A 17,741-nucleotide genomic window follows, 5' to 3' on the forward strand; every position below is an offset into this window, starting at 1 on the left:
TGGGGATGGACTTGGGACAAGGGATGGAGGGACAGGACACAGGGAATGGCTTCCCACTGCCAGAGGGCAGGGTTAGATGGGATGTTGGGAAGGAATCCTTCCCTGTGAGGGTGGGGAGGCCCTGGCACAGGTTGCCCAGCAAAGCTGTGGCTGCCCCTGGATCCCTGGAAGTGTCCAAGGCCAGGCTGGCCGGGGCTTGGAGCAACCTGGGCTGGTGGAAGGTGTCCGTGGCTGGGAACATGACGCCACGCAGGGGACGCAGTTCCACGGCCCCAAGGCAGCTCTCTCGGCTCACAGCACCTCCGCGTCTGAAGCAGCAGCTTTGAGCCGCGGCTGCCTTGGAGAGCCCCGGAATTGGAATTTCTGGAAAGACGGGAATTCCCGACCCCGCCCCCCCCCCGCCCTCACGGCTCCCGCCGGTCCTGCAGCGCCCCCTGGCGGCGGCGGCGGGAGGAGCAGGCGGGGCCGGAACCGGAAGCGGAAGCGGCGGGAGCGGAAGCGGCCGGAGGGCGACGTGTGCGGGGAGCGGCGCGAGCGGGATGGAGGGGCTGTACCAGCACACCAACAAGTGCGTGAGGGGAAACGGGGTTTGTGCCAGCACACCAACAAGGGCGTGAGGGGGAGAGGGGCTGTACCAGCACACCAACAAGTGCGTGAGGGGAAACGGGGTTTGTGCCAGCACCCCAACAAGGGCGTGAGGGGAAACGGGGTTTGTGCCAGCACACCAACAAGGGCGTGAGGGGGAGAGGGGCTGTACCAGAACACCAAGTGCGTGAGGGGAAACAGGAGGGGCTGTACCAGCACAGGAACAAGTTCGTGAGGGATGAGAGGCTGTACCAGCAAACCAAGGAGTGAGTGAGGGGGAACAAGGGGTGTGAGGGGCTGTACCGGCACAGCAAGAAGTGCGTGAGGGCTGTGGGGGTGCCAGCAACCAGCGAGTGCGTGAGGGGAAGCAGGGCTCTGGCAGGTCTGAAGGGCTGTACTAGCACAGCAACAAGTGTGTGAGGGGTGTGGGGGTGTTGAGAAATCAGGAAAGGCCTGTGTTCTGTAAAGCGTTCAAGTCCATACTGCAAGATCAAGCATTTCGAAGTTCCCAGGAGCTGCCGCCACGTCAGCCCTGAAGGGCTCAGCCCGGGCCACGGGGGACCTCTTAATTAATTATTAATTATTCCCTGTTAATTAATGTGCTTTCATTTAAGGGATGCTTGTTCATATTGGTTTTTGGGGCAGTAGGGTTTGAGGTGTCCTGCTGCTGCAGTTTGAACCACCTGTGGAAGCTCCTTGAGGATAAATCCCACACTTCATGGATAATACCCATCTGTGGAGGAAGGAGTGGTGTGAAAATTGCAAAATGAGGCAAAAAAATCTTGCAGCTCTGTTGTTACTCCATATGGAATAACTCACAGATCGCTTCCTACTCAGAATTTTCTGTGATTCTGTGTGAAAGAGGGTGAAGGACATGTTTAATCCAATATTCCAAATTTCTGTGGTAATTTGCTGCTTTCTGGAGCTCTTTTAAGGGAGGTGGGGTGATAATTGAACTGGTTGAAAATGAAACTATAGAACAAGTGTGGGATTGCAGGGTACTGGGTATTGAATTGGTTCTATAGTTAATTCCAAGCATTGCTGTACTTGGGACATCCCCTCTTCAGCAGCACAGAGTCAGGGTTCAGAAGGCAGCTCTGAGAGTTATTTAAAAATCTAATAACTGAAGAATAAATGTTTTAGTGCTCTGTAAGTTGGTTTCCAAAGTCTGGCTTCAGAAACATTTGTGCTTTGGTTATCAGATGAAAGAGCCACTAACATGACCAAGATTCTGGTCTCTTAAAATTCGTTTTTAAAAAAGGTCGTGATATTTTTGTAAATATCAAGTTTAATCAAAACCATCAATGAAGTGCCTTTATTGAAGTCGAATAGTGACCAGCTGTGTGACTGGTCACACCAAGTTTGGCTGCAGGTCCCTCTGGTCAGGGCTATTTCAGCATTGCCCAACTGCAGATCTCTGGGAAACACAGTAAAAAATGGACAAATATATGGAATACTTTGGTGTAATGTTGTCCCAGTCTCCCAGAAATGTGAGGCTTGGGGGTTTGAAACAGAAGAATTTGGCAACCATTAGTATTTTTTCTTTGTTTCTGTTTGCCACTGCTTGTCCAGCAGCAGTAGTTCCTTATAATTTTAAGCTTTTAATTTCACTTGATGCCTCTGAGTTTATATGTTGTAGGACAGTGAAAACCATTCCTTATTCACCTTCTGTGCCATTCTGCTCTCAGGTATCTCCCCACTGTCACCTCCAGGCAGAACAGCTGTTTCTTGTAGAAAAGCTGTTTTGTGCTTTTCCTAATCCTCACCTTGATTTCTGTGCTTAAATGAAGTTACTCTGCAGTGCTCGTGGAGTGGAGCTGTGTTGGTGGTCAGTGATGGGCTGTCTGCACTCAACACTGTTGCTGATTCCTGCTCTGTTCTGAAAAGTACTCTTCAATAAAGGAACCTGAAAACTGAGGTACTGAAAAATGACTTTGTAGCTGTCCCTGACTGCATTTGCTCTGTCTCCTGACAGGCAGGTCCATGAGGTGCAGTCGTACATGGGGCGCCTGGAGACTTCAGACAAGGAGTCAGTTCACTGTAAGTAGTTCTCAGTGAGGAGAGTCCCACCCAGGGACTGAGCTGACTCAGCTTGTGAGCTTTATCATTGTATTTGCAATCATTATTGGGACAAATTTGGCTCTTGAGTCATTGTGATCAGCTGGAGACACAGCACCAATTTGGAATACATTACAATTATTTTAGTGTTTAACTTCAGTAAGGTGATGTTTTGTAAGAAGGACAGAGCAGAAAAAGACGGAACAAGAATTTTCTTCAAATCATCCTCCTGTTGAAATCCTTTAACTGACAAATAGTGCTCACTGTGGGTGCCTCTGTAATGTCCTGATGGGGGAGTTCCAGAGTTTTGGTGCTGTTGGATTTTGGAACTTGTGGTCAGGGTGTGTTTGGAGGCCATGCACCATAACTGGGTTAAAACCCCCATCACTGCCCTCGTGGAGGTGCAATTAATAAACACCTTGATGTGGGCAGAGCTACACATCCACAGCATTACTGGGCTGGTTTGTTAGAACCCAAAAAGTGAGGGATGTGGCTGTGCCTGCTCTGCTGTTGGTATTCCCTCAGCATCCACCAACTACAGCCTTCCCCTGAAGGTGCTCAGTGCTGCTTCTGGGGAAAAGGCTGGGATTCAAGCAGGATGATTCTGACAATTCCTGCTGTATCAGAGTCAGAACCTGTGATTCCATCTGCTTGTGGGAAGTGTGCAGAACCATTAGGTCTGAAATTGCCTCAGTGAATCTGGACTATAACCCTGTGCTCATAAATGACTCTGATAATAAAATGCTCTGATATGTGTGGCAGGACTTTTTACCCCAGTGCAGAATGGGCCCGTGTATTTTGGACCTGTGTTTGAAGCCTTAATTCCTGCTTGAGTCACTAATAATGAGCTTCACCAGGAACTCCTGAGTGAAAGGACACTGCACTGACTGGATGCATTTATTACATGTCCATTGACTTCTATTACTCTAAATATTCTTGTGAAGTGTGACTTTGCATTAAAAAGGGCTGTGATTACTTTCCTAGCCAAAAATAACAACTTTAAATCCTGATTCTGGTTTTCGTGGTGATTGTACTACTCTGCCTACACTGCCAGAATTCCCAGACTGCTGTTCCCTGGGTGTGATTTTGAAAATGAATATGATTTCCTATCTTGCTTCTGCTGCTTGAGACCTTTTCAAGAGATAGGATTATGTACATCTTACATGGTCAGTAAATGAACATACTGATTATTTATACATATATAAAGATACAGATAGTGCTGTGGATATTAGTGTGTATTTCAGAATTTATGGGAAAAGGGATTATCTGTGGCTGAGGAGCAGGAATAGGGGCCAGGAAATCAAACTTACAGTTTGCCTTTTCCAACTTTGAGCAAATAGTCCCTCCTTGCTCAAAAAATCCTGTAATAGTGTTGTTTGGTCTAAGAAAAGCTGCTGTAACTGTCTGTCTGCTCTCCTGGGTGCTCTTCTGTTGAGTTTAGCTGCAGTAAATGGAGAGAAGATGGAGAGAAGAATTAGGATTTGTGTGTGTAGATGTGAGTCTGTTACTCTTTAATTGTGGGAGATCCAGGGGCAAAGAAAAGGGTCATGTGTGCTCTTTGCTTTTCTGGGTTCTGCTGAATGGGGCTCTCCTAGCTACCTTCTCTGAGGGGGGGGAAAGGTGAGAGTGTCAAATTACTGAGCTAAAGAAGTGGTATTTCATGATATTTATAGTTCTGTTATCTGATTTTCATCCAGTAAGGATTTGCATCTCTTAGGTTTTACGTACAGCTTTGAATGCTGTTGAGCTTTTCCCTTCATCACATTGCAGTTCTTTAATTCAAATCAAATGATGTTTTTATTTCCTTGCAGTAGTGGAAAACGAGATCCAAGCAAGAATAGACAACATATTCAGCAACTTGGAACGCCTGGAAATCCTGTCCAGCAAAGAACCTCCCAACAAGAGGCAGAATGCCAAGCTGTGAGTTCACCTGCCTGGCTCTGATTGGGCAGGGGAGTCTTTGTAATTATTTTAATTAAATTTATTGAAGTCCTTTGCCTTTTGATTTGTATGAAACTTTTATACTCTGCATAACTTACTCTGTGCTCTGCAGTAGCAGAGTTGAGGCACAGAGACAAAATTGCTTTTCTGCATTTAACCACAGAATGATTAAGGTTGGAAAAGACCTCAAAGATCCTCAAGTCCAGACTGGTGGTGGAGCTGGAGTTGTGGCTCTGTTCTCAGATGAGCAGAACATCCACTTGGAGGCTTAAATAAAATTCCACTTTGTATGATATTTGGTTTTAATGCATTTGTGGATGTAGGGAGTAACATTCCTTCAGTTGGTGTCATTTTCTCTGGACCACTGTCCTGGCTGTTGGCGACTAAAATGAGATTTCTAAAGTGAGCACTGGTTTGAGCAGGAGGTTGGACCACAGACATCAGGAATTGCTGTTCTTAATTAATTCTGTGATTCAATTATTGATGTCCCAAAACACCCTTGTAGACAGTAGGGGTAGATTTCATGTGTTATAGAGGTCAGTATGTGAAGTAGTCATGAATTTCTTTATAGAATCTCATTTGGGTTGGAAGGGACCTTAAAGATCTTCTTGTTCCAACTCCCTACCATGGGCAGGGACACCTTCCACCAGACCAGGATAGTCTGATAATCAAGGTAGTCAGTTATCTAGTATGGTAATCAAACATTAAACATTATCAAACATGTAATCAGGAGTTCTGGACAGGATTTGTTTCAGCCCAGTGGAGATGCCTGCGGTGTCTCCTGTTTTGCCCACTGACTTTCAATCTTCTTTTAATAAATATTCAAACTTAAGAACATGGTGCTAATTAATGAAGCTTGAAAGCTTCATCTTTTGTGTGAATGAGGATCATAAAATAGAAAACCTGCCATCTTTCCAAATCTGTGTTATATGAGAAATAGATATGTATAACTCCTGAAGAGACTAGTGATGGGATAGGATGGCCGAGACTGCCCATTAGCTCTCCTGTGTATTTATTGCACTGTTTTGCTCAAAGCAAGCTGCTAAATGTCAGAAATACTTTGAGACAGCTCAGGAATTCTGCTTCACATTCTGTTGTTAGCCTGGAGGCTAAATAATTGATTAAAATAAATAATCACTTGTTAAATCATCACCTATTTGGTAGAAAAACGAGGCAGGGAAGACGTGAGTGTGGAATTTTGGCCTGATATTGAACGTCCTGCGTCCTTCTGGAGAAGTAGAACCCATCAGTCCGTGTTACCTGGTAATGCTGCATTGTCCTTGTGAGAAGCAGCAGCACAGAGCAGTGTTTTCACCCTGCTGTTGGTCCTTTCCAGGAGGGTGGACCAGCTGAAGTATGATGTGCAGCACCTGCAGACGGCCCTGAGGAACTTCCAGCACCGGCGGTACCTGCGGGAGCAGCAGGAGCGGCAGCGGGAGGAGCTGCTGGCCAGGACCTTCACCACCAATGTAAATATGGGTGTTTACCTCGGTGGAAACACGTGTGGTTCACCTCTCTGTGCTCCAGGAGCTGCAGGCTGGCAGAGCAGCTTCAGGCAGGGCTGTTGAATGCTGCTGTGTCAGTAAAGACAGAGAAGGATAACAATGTAGGGATAAAGTACAGCTCTCACATGGCTGTGAGGACACAGCAGGAAAAGACTCCAGAAGCTGCTGCTCCTGTTTTATCCAGTGCAGTCCCACCTGGCTTTATAGGGCAGTTGCAAAAGGGTGAATGAGGTAGGTACCAAAGGGTACATTTTACTTGGATTTGTGTCAAATCCTGAGATCTATGAAAAGCCTGGCTTTATACACCCTGCTGACAGTAGATGTCAGCAAACTGCTACTTATCCAAATACAAATCACACAGCTGGGACAAAGCCATTGCTTTTTGCCTAGAAATGAGTCAAAAGTTTGTAATAACATGAACATGTTCCACCTGTTCATGCTAATTCTTAGTTCCTCTGCTGGGAAGTCCCCCCGGTGCAAATACCTGGAGGAGTTTCGCTCTGAGTAATGTAGGTTCACTTTCAGATTTCCCTTTTCTGCAGCTGAAAAGTTAGTCTTGGTTTTGTTTGGGGGTTCTTTGTGTTTTGTTTTGTGGTTTTTTGGGGTTTTTTTTTAATCATTATTATTTTTTAAAGTTTTTTCTTCCCTTTTTTGTTAAAGGCACCTTCCGTAGCATTCATTATCTGTGTTGTCAGTCACTGTTAAGGCCAGGAAGAATGAATGTGGGGGATCCTCTTTGCTTGAGATTTGGGCAGTTCCATGCACTTCTCACAGCCTGCCAGAAAGATAATGTCTGGTATTTTGTTGGCTATTTCAAAATGTTAAACAAGGCTAGAAAGGAACACTGAGATTTGAAACCCGATTTATTTTTAAACACTTTGGTGTTCCTCTGCAAATAGGGACAAGTTTTCCTACAGGAAAATTCGTTGTTAAAACATGTGTTAGAGGAACAGTTTTAAAGAGCAATAGCTGGCTTACAGATGCAAAATATAGAGCAAACTGGGTTTTTTTCCTCCTTTAGATCTTGAAATGTGTCTCAAAGGAAAGAAAACACATGATTATTTTGTATTTCTTTTTACCTTGCTACAAAAATGTGACTTTAAAGTGACATTTTAATAGGAAAATGAGGATTTATTTGTCAGTTGTTGGCTTATTTTGGTTAGAAGTTACACAGTTCATATTCATAACTCCCCTATTCTATTAAATGGCGATGTCAACTGAGTGTTGGGGCATCCTCAGGAAGTCACTGTGACATCCAGAACAGTTTTTGGAAGCTGTTCTGAACATTTGGCTTAATTCAGAGTTTAAAGTGGTCTTCAAAGCCTGCCCTGTACCGTTCTGGAGAAAACCCCAAAGAGCAAATCAAAGCTCTTGTGGTGCCATCTCATCTCCTTGGGAGGGGGGTCACAAATCTACTCCCACATTTTCATTGCTGCCTAATAGTGTCTGAAAAGAGCCCCTTGTGTAGGAAATGAAATCCCTGCTGATTTGAAGGTTGTTAAATCTGTGGAACAAGAGCCATTAAATGCCAATCCAAGTGCTTCTGCTCACAGACCTGTGTCAGCCCTGGTGCTTCCTGAGCAGTGGGTCAGTGTGTGTGTCCTGGCACAGCCTCTTCCCCAGGCCCTCGTGGCTCTGGCACTGTCCTTGGCTCTGGCACTGTCCTTGGCTCTCCTTCTCTCACAGTCAGCCTGGGCACTGCAGCCCCTGCACTGGATCCTGCAGAGCATCTTCACACCCCCCTCGGGGGTTTGAACTGGAGATTGTGCTCAGAGCACATTCCCTGGGTGCCCTGGGTGTGACCTGCAGCTCACAGGCACATGCTGCAGACAGGAATTCTGCCTCTGGGCCGTTCTTGTTCTGAGTCCCTGGGAGCAGGGATCAGTGTTCCCACACTTACCAGTGTCACCATTCCTGCTCTAAACCAGTGTGGGAGTGATGAGCCATTTCCTTGCTCTCTGGAAGAGAGAAGATTGAACTGGGGGCCTTTGACAGAAACAAGTGATCGCATCCTCTGCCCACTTGTGCAGTCCAGATTAGAGCTTTATCCCGTTATTTCCATTTCAAGATTCCTAGTTCCTTGTTGAGCAAATGCATCTTTTCTGGAAAAAATGTGAGAAATGTAAATTTTTAATTATTTTTTTCTCTGAGGCCCTGGGTGATGAGTGAGCCAGAGCTCAGGGAACCAGGCCCATGTCTGTTCGCCCTCACTGCCATGTCATAAGTACTTGGAATATCATCTCCAAACATTGGGTTTTTCAGGCCTTTTGTCGCTCAGAGACATGGTGGGAAATGTTCCACAAATCTTTCACTTGCAATGATCAAATGACTCCTTGTTAAACACCTTCTGTAGCTTTGATGTTCTGTCTTGCAATAACCCTTTCCTACATAAATCCTAAACTGAGATCATAAAGATTCATAGAATGAGATTATAAAAATTCTCTGCTTGGATCTCTTTATCATAAACTGAGATTATAAAAATTCTCTGCTTTTAATCCCTTTATCCTCGAGATGGAATTGCAGTGGAGCAGCTGATCAGCTTTGCCCTTCGGCTTCCTCCCTGTCTTCTCTAAACTGTTTTCACTCAGTGTTGTGTTAAATATCCTGATGGAAAAGCTGTTTTGCAGGCAGTCCCCCCAGCCCTTGGGGTGTTGCAGGGGTGTGTGCTGGGTGTGGGCAGTGTGAGTGAGCAGGTAACCGAGTCCCTGCCTTTCCCCACAGGACTCTGCCACCACCATCCCGATCGACGAAACCCTGCAGTATAACGAGTCCCTGCAGAGTGCCCACCGAGGCATGGATGAGCTTATTGGCAGTGGCACCAACATCCTGCAGGGCCTGAGGGACCAGAGAGTCACCTTAAAGGTGGGGCATTGTTTTTTACCGAAGACCCCACGTCTTTCTGTGTTTATGATGACCGGCCTTTGTAAAATCAGTCCATGCGTTGCTTCCAGCTGAGGGTGCTGGAAAGGCCCAGACTTCATTTAAACAACCTGAAATCTTTACATTTTATCATCCTTTTAGTAATATCTTTAAGGTCTTTCTGGGCCTGGCTGGCCTTCCCCTGCAGGGCAGTATCTGGAGTACTGAATCTTGTGTTTTATTCCCATATGTTTGTTTTCCTTTGCTTGGTTGTTGGTTTTGGTTCAGTTCAGAAGGGGCAGGAACTGGCTGGCAGGTGTTGGTTCAGATGAACATCACTCAGAGCTGCTGTAAAGCACTTGTGTGTGAGATTAGTGATAGAAGTAATGCTCCTCAGTAATGAAGATAATGTACCTCAGGAATAAAGATAATGCACCTCAACATCCCTCCCTCCCCAAACACTGCTCATTTCAGCTGCATTTCTGCAAGTCTCTTAAGAGCAAATATTTTCCTTTTATCTTAAAGGCTCTTCAAAGTGATGTTATATTTTGAGTGAACAGCTCAAAGATAGAAAAACTTTTTTAAAGTGTGTGGGGAGAAACTGAATTTCTGAAAAATGTGGGGAAATCCTTTTGTGTGTTGTAGTCATCTTCTGATGGAGATAACTGCTGTTGTCTGTCTTGGGATGTATCTGCCAGAGGATTTAGGCATTTTCAGTGACATGAATTCCTGTTTTGGTCAGGAATCAAATGTCCCTGGTGTCACAGGCAGTGACAGCCTGGCCTGCACTGCAGCTCACACACAGGGAGCTGAGCTGCACACACAGGCACTTTGCTGTCCTGGTCACAGAATTCCAGGTTCGTGGTTCTCCCAAAGCCCTGGACAGGACCAGCACGGGGGATAAAGCAGGGCTGGAGCTCCTTTTCTGCTGCCTAGTCTGGTGAGCAGTCCCTGCACCACAGATGTCACCTGCAGGCATTAAAGTAGAGTTTGGGACCAGGTCCTTTCCAAGATGAGATTTGGCTTCTTGGATCAGGTCACTTGTTCACTGAATAGAGATTAGTTTTTATACAGAGTCAACTACTAGAACAACTCGAAGAAAACTTGGTGGGGTGTTCATTCATTGCAGAGGAATGTTATCACTGGGTTGTCTGGGGGCAGGACTGGGGGGTAGAAAGGGGTTCTGCTCCTGTGGGATCCCATGGGGCTCCTGCAGGGAGCTGTGCCCTGTCTCCCCTGGCAGCCTGTGCCCTGGGGGAGCTCTGCAGCAGGGAACTGGTGGGGGTCTCTGCCCAGGGTCTGTGCTTTGGGGCCATCGTGTCCTTGTGTTTTCAGGGGGATATTTCCTCTTCCTCACAGGTGAGGAAACATCTGTTCATGTTCCTTTTCCCCTTACCCAGCTTTTCATACACTGACAGGGCTTTGTTGCCTGATAACATCTGGCAGAAGCAGCTGCTGTAAGAGACAGTTACAGAGGGGAATAGGTTAATGTGGAATCGTGGACTATCCTAAATGGGAGAGGACCCCCAAGGGTCATCCAGTCCAACTCCTGGCCCTGCACAGACACCCCAACAATCCCACCCTGTCCGTAAGAGCATTGTCCAAACCCTCCTGGAGCTCTGGCAGCCTTGGGGCTGTGCCCACTGCCCTGGGGAGCCTGGTCAGTGCCAACCACCCTCTGGGGAAGGACCTTTCCCTGAGATCCAACCTGACCCTGCCCTGGCACAGCTCCAGCCCTTCCCTGGCTCCTGTCCCTGCTCACAGAGAGCAGAGATTGGAGCTGCCACTCCAGACCCCCTCATTCTCCTCTTCTCCAGCTGAACAAGCCAAGTGCCCTCAGCCACTCGTGTGGGCCCTCCAGACCCTTCCCCATCCTCATGTCCATCCTTTGGACACTCCCTAATACCTTTATTCTCTGAAACTTTGTGCTTATTTGGTATAAATAGACAGGTATGGACCAAGTATTCCCAGATTATCACTTTAACTGTTCTAATTATACAATTCCACTGTTCAATGACTGCAAGAATTGAGGAGTTTTCACTTTTTATTGTTTTATTTTATTTCAAAGCTTTATATTTGGTTTGTTTTCTCCCTGCAAGGTTTGGTATTTTCTGAAGCAGTGTGAAAAGATTCTGCAGGGACAGGGAAGAGCTGAACCCAAGAGCAGCCTGCAGGGGGTTAATGTGAGGTGTGGGAAATGCAGGGGGCAAATGTGATGATGTGTTACTGGAAAGACCCAACCTGATTTCAGTGCAGGGCCCTGCACAACCCTGAACAGAAGAAACTCTGTCATTTTTCATTGCAAACCTGTATGTTCTATGGATTGAGAAGCTGTTTGTGTGCCTGATATTGTTGATCTAAAAGCCCTCAGGGAGATTTTTCTGATCTTCAGTCAGGTTTGTGTTCAAAACAATTCCAAATTTTCACATTTTTACTCTTCTGAGACCAAAGATACAGTGGACTGTGGGAAGAGAAGCTGAAGCTTTTATTTCAAAGTCCAAGCATGGAGTTGAGCACTGTGATGGGAATCTGTGCTTCTGACCTGGCTCAGAGATGAAACCAGTTACAGCTTCCTGAAGGGGCTGTTCTGCCAAGGATGACCCAGAGCCACTGTGAGGGACGGGTCCCTTGTCCAGGTGTGACAGGGCAGTTCCCCCTGGGAGCACACAGGCTGCCAGCTCCTTTTAGACCCCATCTGGAACTCTTACTCCTCCCTAGGGAGTGCATTTTTCTGAGACACTTTTTATTGTGTGTTTGTCCAGACAGATTGTTTTGTGTCTTTAACCACGTCTTTGTTCATGTGTGTGAATTAATTAGTCCCAACCTGCAGCTATTTCCAGGATTCTGTGGCCTCCCCCTGTCAAATGGTTCCATGGTCAGAATCCGTCCCTCACCACCCAGGATGAAACATTCTTGGCCTGTGGAATAAGTGTCAGACCAGGAGGTTAATGGTGTCTTTGGTGTGTTTTTGCTCTCAGGGTACCCACAAGAAGATCCTGGATGTTGCCAACATGCTGGGCTTGTCCAACACGGTGATGAGGCTCATCGAGAAACGCGCCTTCCAGGACAAGTTCCTGATGCTGGGGGGGATGGCAGTGACCTGTGTCATCATGTTCCTCGTGGTGCAGTACCTCACATGAGCTGCTGAGCCAGAGACACAGTCCTTTGGAGCAATGTGGACTGGACTTCCCTCTGGGTGCTGCTTTGGATGAGCCCTTCCCATGGACTTCAGAGTTTACAAATCCCACCTGGACACGTGTCACGGGGAAAGCACGTCGGGAACTGGATGTGTCTGGGGACACTAATTGAGAATGGCCCTGTAAAAATACCCCCTGACCTTTACTGCTCTCACCTCATGTCTGCAGGTTTGAGGATCTGGTTCAGAGGAAGCAGAAGTGAATATATTGCCCAGCAAGGCAAGGCAGGAATGTCCCTTTGGAGGCACAGGGACAGGAGGATGCAGAGTGGAAGCTGCAAGTGAATCTCTCCTGTGCTGGCCAGAGCTGACCCTGGAACTGCACTTGGCAGTGCATGAAGGGCACAGAGACTTCCCAGGGTTTGTGGCCCTGGGCCTGTGGACTGTGCAGAAAGACTTGGGGAGTGAAGGGTTTCTATCTGCAGATCCACCACTTGCTTGGAAGAGGAGGAGGGTTTGTGGGGAGAGGTCTTAGGGCACAGTTAAACCTCAGTTAACTCTACACACAGCATCAAACAGCACAGATCTCCTGGCTGAGGCTGCAGTGCTGCTCAGCTCAGCTCAGGGTGTTTGGTACCTCTCTCTGCCCCTCTGCTCCCAGGGGAAGGTCAGTGCTGTGCTCCTGCCTCCTCCAGGCGGGTGCACATCCCTGGGCCTCCCACCAAATCCAGCCTCCAAAACTGGGGGACATTCCTGATGCTGGTGAACATCCCCATGGATGGGCTGTGCTCCTGAGGTGCTGCTTGGGTTCTGGGCTCTGGAGTTGGTACTTTGGGGTTGATGGAGCAGGTGAGTCCCCCTGTGCTCCACGGAGGTGTGGGATTGTTCATGGAGCTGGGACAGGCTCCCTGCTGCTCTTTACATCATGGGGACAGTGGGATGAGCTCAACAGGCCTGTCACAGGCAGCTGTGGTTCCTCAAGCTCTGTGCCTTGGGATGGTCACATCCCCCATCCTTGGGCAGGGTGTGCTCCAGGTTACCTTTGCACCCGTGGAGTTACTGGCACAGACACTTGGCTGGGACACGTGTGCTCAGGGGAGTTCCCTGGCACAGGTCAACCCTGAGCTGGGAGATGCCTCTTTCCAATCCAGCCCTGCTTTCCCTGCAGCCTTGGGGCTCTGTCAGAGGGGCCATCCTGGGATTTTGGGCAGCATCCATTTCAATCACCCCTCAGGTCCATTCCCATCCCAGTGTGTCTGGAGCATTCCCTGATGTCTGGCAGCAGCACAGAGGTGTCATATCCAGATGATGTGGCCTTGTGCTGGCAATTCCCTCCTTGTTTTCTGTCTGGAATGGTTGTGGGTCTCTGGATTAGTGACAGATCACAAGTTCTGCATTCTCTCTTTGCTTTTATTATGTAGCCTGTTGCAAACTGGGAGAAACGGTTTAAATAACTCCAAAAATGAATTTCAGTGAGCCCGGGGCTGTGCTGGGCTGCTGTGCCCAGACAGAGCTCCCAGAGCAGATCAGCTGCCCCAGCCCATGGGCTTCTCCATGGGCTTGATGCCTCTGAGGTGTGTCCTGCTCTGTGCTCCCTCTTTGCCCAGGCTTTCCAAGGAAACACTTTGGCAGAGCAGGCATGGAATTGGTTTTCATTTGAGCCCAAGGGAGGAGGGGATTAAAAGGAAAAGAGAAATTGTGGCAGTGACAGAGCATCTATCTTGCTCTGCAATCTAAACCTTAAATCCAAATTGAGCTTAGATTTATTCTGAGTAGGAAATCTGATGGATTCCTCCTGTGGTGCCCTTGGGAGGTCACTTGGCAGGGCAGCTGGGCACTTGTGAGAGGTCCCTGAAATCTCTTTCTGTCTCCCATGAACTGCTCCAATTCCATTTGATTTTACAGATTGGGGTTCAGAGATTGGGGTTGTCACTGTTTAAAGTTTGTAGGAGGGTTTGTCTCACACAAAGGTGGGTCTCTGGCCAATCTCTTTCCTTTTGGGCTGTGGTGGGAGCCATAAAATATTTGGAACTGGATTTTTTTTCTGTTTCTGAGCCTAGTTTGGCATTTCAGTAGATGTTTCCTTGTTAATTTGTTTTGCCTCCTGGAGTCTCCTTGTCCCTGCACAGGCTGATTTCCCCATGGGGAGCCAAGTGTCCTTGCTGTCCCCTGCATCCAGAGGTGGATGAGGGGCTTGGAGGAACCCCCTGGATTTGAGGACACGTGACTTCAAACACGGTTGTACTGCACGGGAAGTACCAGGTGGACTTGGAAACCCAAGTGCTCTCAGGGGTGTTGTGTAAAACCCCAGAAAGCCTCCACTGCAGTGGGATGGGGTGGGATCAGGGTCCCTGGGATGGGGAATGAGCCGGACCTGGAGCTCTGCTGGCTTTGCTTGTGTTGCTGCTGCAGCTCTGGGATGAGCTGCTCTCCCACGAGGGGACACTCTGGGAATTCACTTGCCTCTGGAAAAAAAACCTTTTTACCAGTATTTTATACACAAAGGAGTGAGGGTGGGACATGATGTGATTCATGTGATATTCTGTGAATAAAGATTTTTTTTTCAGCCACGATGAAGGTTTTTTACCTTGACCAGCACCTTGGGGCCCAGATAAACCAGCAGGACCAGTTTGGGGCTGTCAGGAGCCCTGTCCCAGCTCAAGGGGAAGGGAAGTTCCCAGAAGGTGGAAGCAGGATTGGCCAGCTCGGAGTGGGATCGATGCTGCTTCGGGGTCAAAGCCAGGGAGGGTTGGGAGGGGCTTGTAGGAATTCTTTGGTAGCAAAAGGAGCCAAAGGCCCCCAGGGATGGGGCTGATGATGCAGGTTGGGGGCTGGGAGACCCCCTGTCCTGCTGCCCCTTCTCTGGGTTCTGGTTAAGAGCAGTGAAGGAAGAACCCAGAGGGCAAAATGGAGCTGTTGATAAAGAGATTGTGGATTTCAAATGTGAGATCAAGGGGTTGGATTATCTTCCTCTTGCTATTAATTTCTGTTTTGAAATAATTCCAGTCCCCCAGAGTTACAAAACACTTACTAAATGAGAAAATATCCAGCAAAGAATTGCAGGAAGTCGTCAGTGCTGTAGGTCTGAAGGGGGTGCAGAGATGGGACGGGTTTGCACCATGTCCCTTCCAGGGCCCCTGAAGGGCTTCGATCTCTGTTTCTCTTGGGTTTTACTCCTCTGTCCCTTTGCTTTTTAAAAATAATAATAAAAAATAATAGTTTTAATTATTAAATTTAATTAACGAGTCCTTATCTCGACCCTGCCGGGGCAGGGAGGGAATGGTTGTGGCATGTTCTGGGGGGGGTTAAATCAAGACAATTAAACCTGAGAGGGAAAAGCTTTTGAAACAAAGAAACCAATCGGGTGAGTATTTGAGCAGTTAAAAAGCATGAAATGGGGTACAGTAAAGAATCGAGAGGGAGATAATGGGTGATAAAGATGATGGTTGGGTGGGACAGAATTAATTTAGAAGGAAGATAGTGCAGATAAGCACCGGAGGATGTTTGGAGTTGGCCGGGAAGCAAAGCCTGTTCTGTGCCTCTCCCCTTACACTGATTCCTCATGTTAACCCCGGAATGTCCGAGTACGGGGGGGGGAATTAAAAAACGTCCTTTAGTGCAAAACACAACCCAGCACTAGAATAACAACGCTGAGAGAAATGTCTCCCCTGGTCCATAACAGAACATACAGGTGGAGGTGTCACAGAATCCCAGGACATGCTGAGTTGGGAGGGACCCACAAGGATCGACAAGTCCAACCCTCGCCCTGCACAGGACAGCCCAAGAGTCACACCGTGAGCCTGAGGGTGTCGTGGTTTCCCAGTCTCTGCAGAGGGTGCTCCTGCCCTGCTCTTGTCTCCCAAACTTGCGGGGTGAGAAGCCTTTCCCTCCCCAGCCCCTCAGCTCTGCACTCACCGGCTCCAGGTGCTGCAGTCCCGAGGGATTCCTGGCATCCCGAGGGATTCCTGGCATCCCGAGGGATTCCTGGCATCGAGCTGTTCCTCCTCCTCCCAGGCATCGCTGGGCTCCTGTTCCACAACTCTTGGTTATTTCTGGGCCTCCTCTTAGAGGTGCAAGGCCAAGAGCAAAGGAGGGGGAGGGGAGAATAAACCAGTGGTGAGATCAGAGAAGAACAATAAGTCATACCACGGTTCTGGAAATGGGCCGGAGAAACTACAGCCCACTGGGAATGGAAATGGTACCAGAATCCCAAAATATAGGGCAGGGATATTGTCAGGGATATTGTCAGAGACCTTGGCTGTCTCTGCTGCCCTGGGCCAGGATGGAATCTCTACAGCAGGAGCAGAAAAGCCAAGGCACAGATGGAACAGGACTTGGCAAAGGACACGGGTCAGAATGGAAAAGCCAAGGAGAGTTTATGCTCCTGATAAACGAGAAGGGAGAACTGGTGGCAACAGATGGAGAGCTGGGGCTGTTCAACCTGGAGAAGCTCCAGAGAGGCCTTAGATCCCCTTCCAGTGCCTAGAAGGGGATAATGAAAGAGGGAGAGGGACTTTTTACACAGACAGACACTGACAAGGAGGGGAATGGTTTTAAACTAAAAGAGGAGAGATTTAGATTAGATGTTAGGAAGAAATTTCCCTGTGAGGGTGGGGAGGCCCTGGCACAGGTTGCCCAGAGAAACTGTGGCTGCCCCTGGATCCCTGGAAGTGTCCAAGGCCAGGTTGGACGGGGCTTGGAGCAACCTGGGCTAGTGGAAGGTGTCCCTGCCCATGGCAGGGTGTGAAACGGGGTGGGCTTTAAGGTCCCTTCCAACCAAAACCAGTATTGGTGTGACTCTGCATCCCATCAGCTTCTGCCAAGGGACACATCCAGTCTCCAGGGAATGGGGGGAAAGCTCCAGTGATGCACAACCTGCCCAGCACAGGAGACTGAGGGTCTAACACAAGAATGTCACATCAAACTTCTCCCTCTGTCACTCTGGAGGTGCCCTGGGACAGGCTTTAAAAATACTCTGTGGTAAATACAAAACACCCAGAGGGAGCCAAGAGCCCAGTGATAGATATCAGGATTTTAAACATTCCTCATGCTGGAGGGTCACCCTGGGGTTTACACCCTGCATTCCCAAAGCACTGCAGGAACACCACAGCCATGGCCTTCCTGCCCTTCCCAGGCAGGGGCACATGCAGGACATGCCCAGGAGGATACAGGATTTCAGCTCTCTGGGATATGGGATCTCAGATCTCAGAGCTGTCTCAGGTTGGCTGCACCCACCCTACACACAAAGCCCCTTCTCATGGTCCCCCCCAGTTCTTGTGGCCTGGGGATGTTTGAAGTCACAACCATGACCTTCCAAGCCCACCTGGTCCTTTCCAGAAAGGCTGGGCTACTGGATTCCCCCAGGGCTGGGATAACAATGTCCCTCCTGGGAGCAGGAGCACCTGGAGCTCATCCCCTCCCAGGACAGACAAGGGTGAGCCCCAAGAGCAGGAGCACCAGGCTCTGTGAGGCTTTCACCCACTGGCAGTTAAAGGAGCTCGGGGTAATGGGGCCCAATTATGGCATTTACCTGTAAAATTGTAGTGCTCTGGCCCACAAACCCTGCAAATAAACCACTGCTGCCAAACCAGAAACAATCACAGCTGGCATTTGTCACCACTTTCATTCCAAGTGACAAAAAATAAATGAAGGCAAGG

The 17,741-nt window shown here is 48.3% G+C and overlaps 1 protein-coding gene across 3 annotated transcripts; it reads left to right on the forward strand.

Moving 5' to 3' along the window:
- The first annotated feature begins 490 nt into the window (after positions 1-490).
- On the forward strand, positions 491-14,654 carry GOSR2 (golgi SNAP receptor complex member 2). Of its 3 annotated transcripts, none has more exons than XM_051769726.1 (6): positions 491-568; positions 2,561-2,625; positions 4,455-4,563; positions 5,921-6,053; positions 8,811-8,951; positions 11,927-14,654. In XM_051769726.1, exons 1-6 carry the CDS (start codon positions 540-542, stop codon positions 12,086-12,088), a joined length of 639 nt encoding a protein of 212 aa, XP_051625686.1. In that variant the 5' UTR covers positions 491-539; the 3' UTR covers positions 12,089-14,654. The 3 variants fall into 3 exon arrangements, with proteins under 3 accessions (XP_051625686.1, XP_051625688.1, XP_051625687.1); XM_051769727.1 differs by lacking the exon at positions 491-568 and adding an exon at positions 586-649; XM_051769728.1 differs by lacking the exon at positions 8,811-8,951.
- Positions 14,655-17,741: the final 3,087 nt, after the last annotated feature.

The sequence above is a fragment of the Manacus candei genome, unplaced genomic scaffold, assembly GCF_025592945.1.
Source record: "Manacus candei isolate 608988 ecotype Guabito, Panama unplaced genomic scaffold, ASM2559294v1 h1tg000112l, whole genome shotgun sequence".
NCBI lineage: Eukaryota > Metazoa > Chordata > Aves > Passeriformes > Pipridae > Manacus > Manacus candei.

Excerpts from the sequence above, each read along its gene's own strand:
- GOSR2 (XM_051769726.1), top strand. The coding sequence starts at position 540 with ATGGAGGGGCTGTACCAGCACACCAACAA. Across the intron at positions 569-2,560 it reads CTGTACCAGCACACCAACAA|GCAGGTCCATGAGGTGCAGT; the intron begins GTGCGTGAGGGG and ends GTCTCCTGACAG. Across the intron at positions 6,054-8,810 it reads CCAGGACCTTCACCACCAAT|GACTCTGCCACCACCATCCC; the intron begins GTAAATATGGGT and ends CTTTCCCCACAG.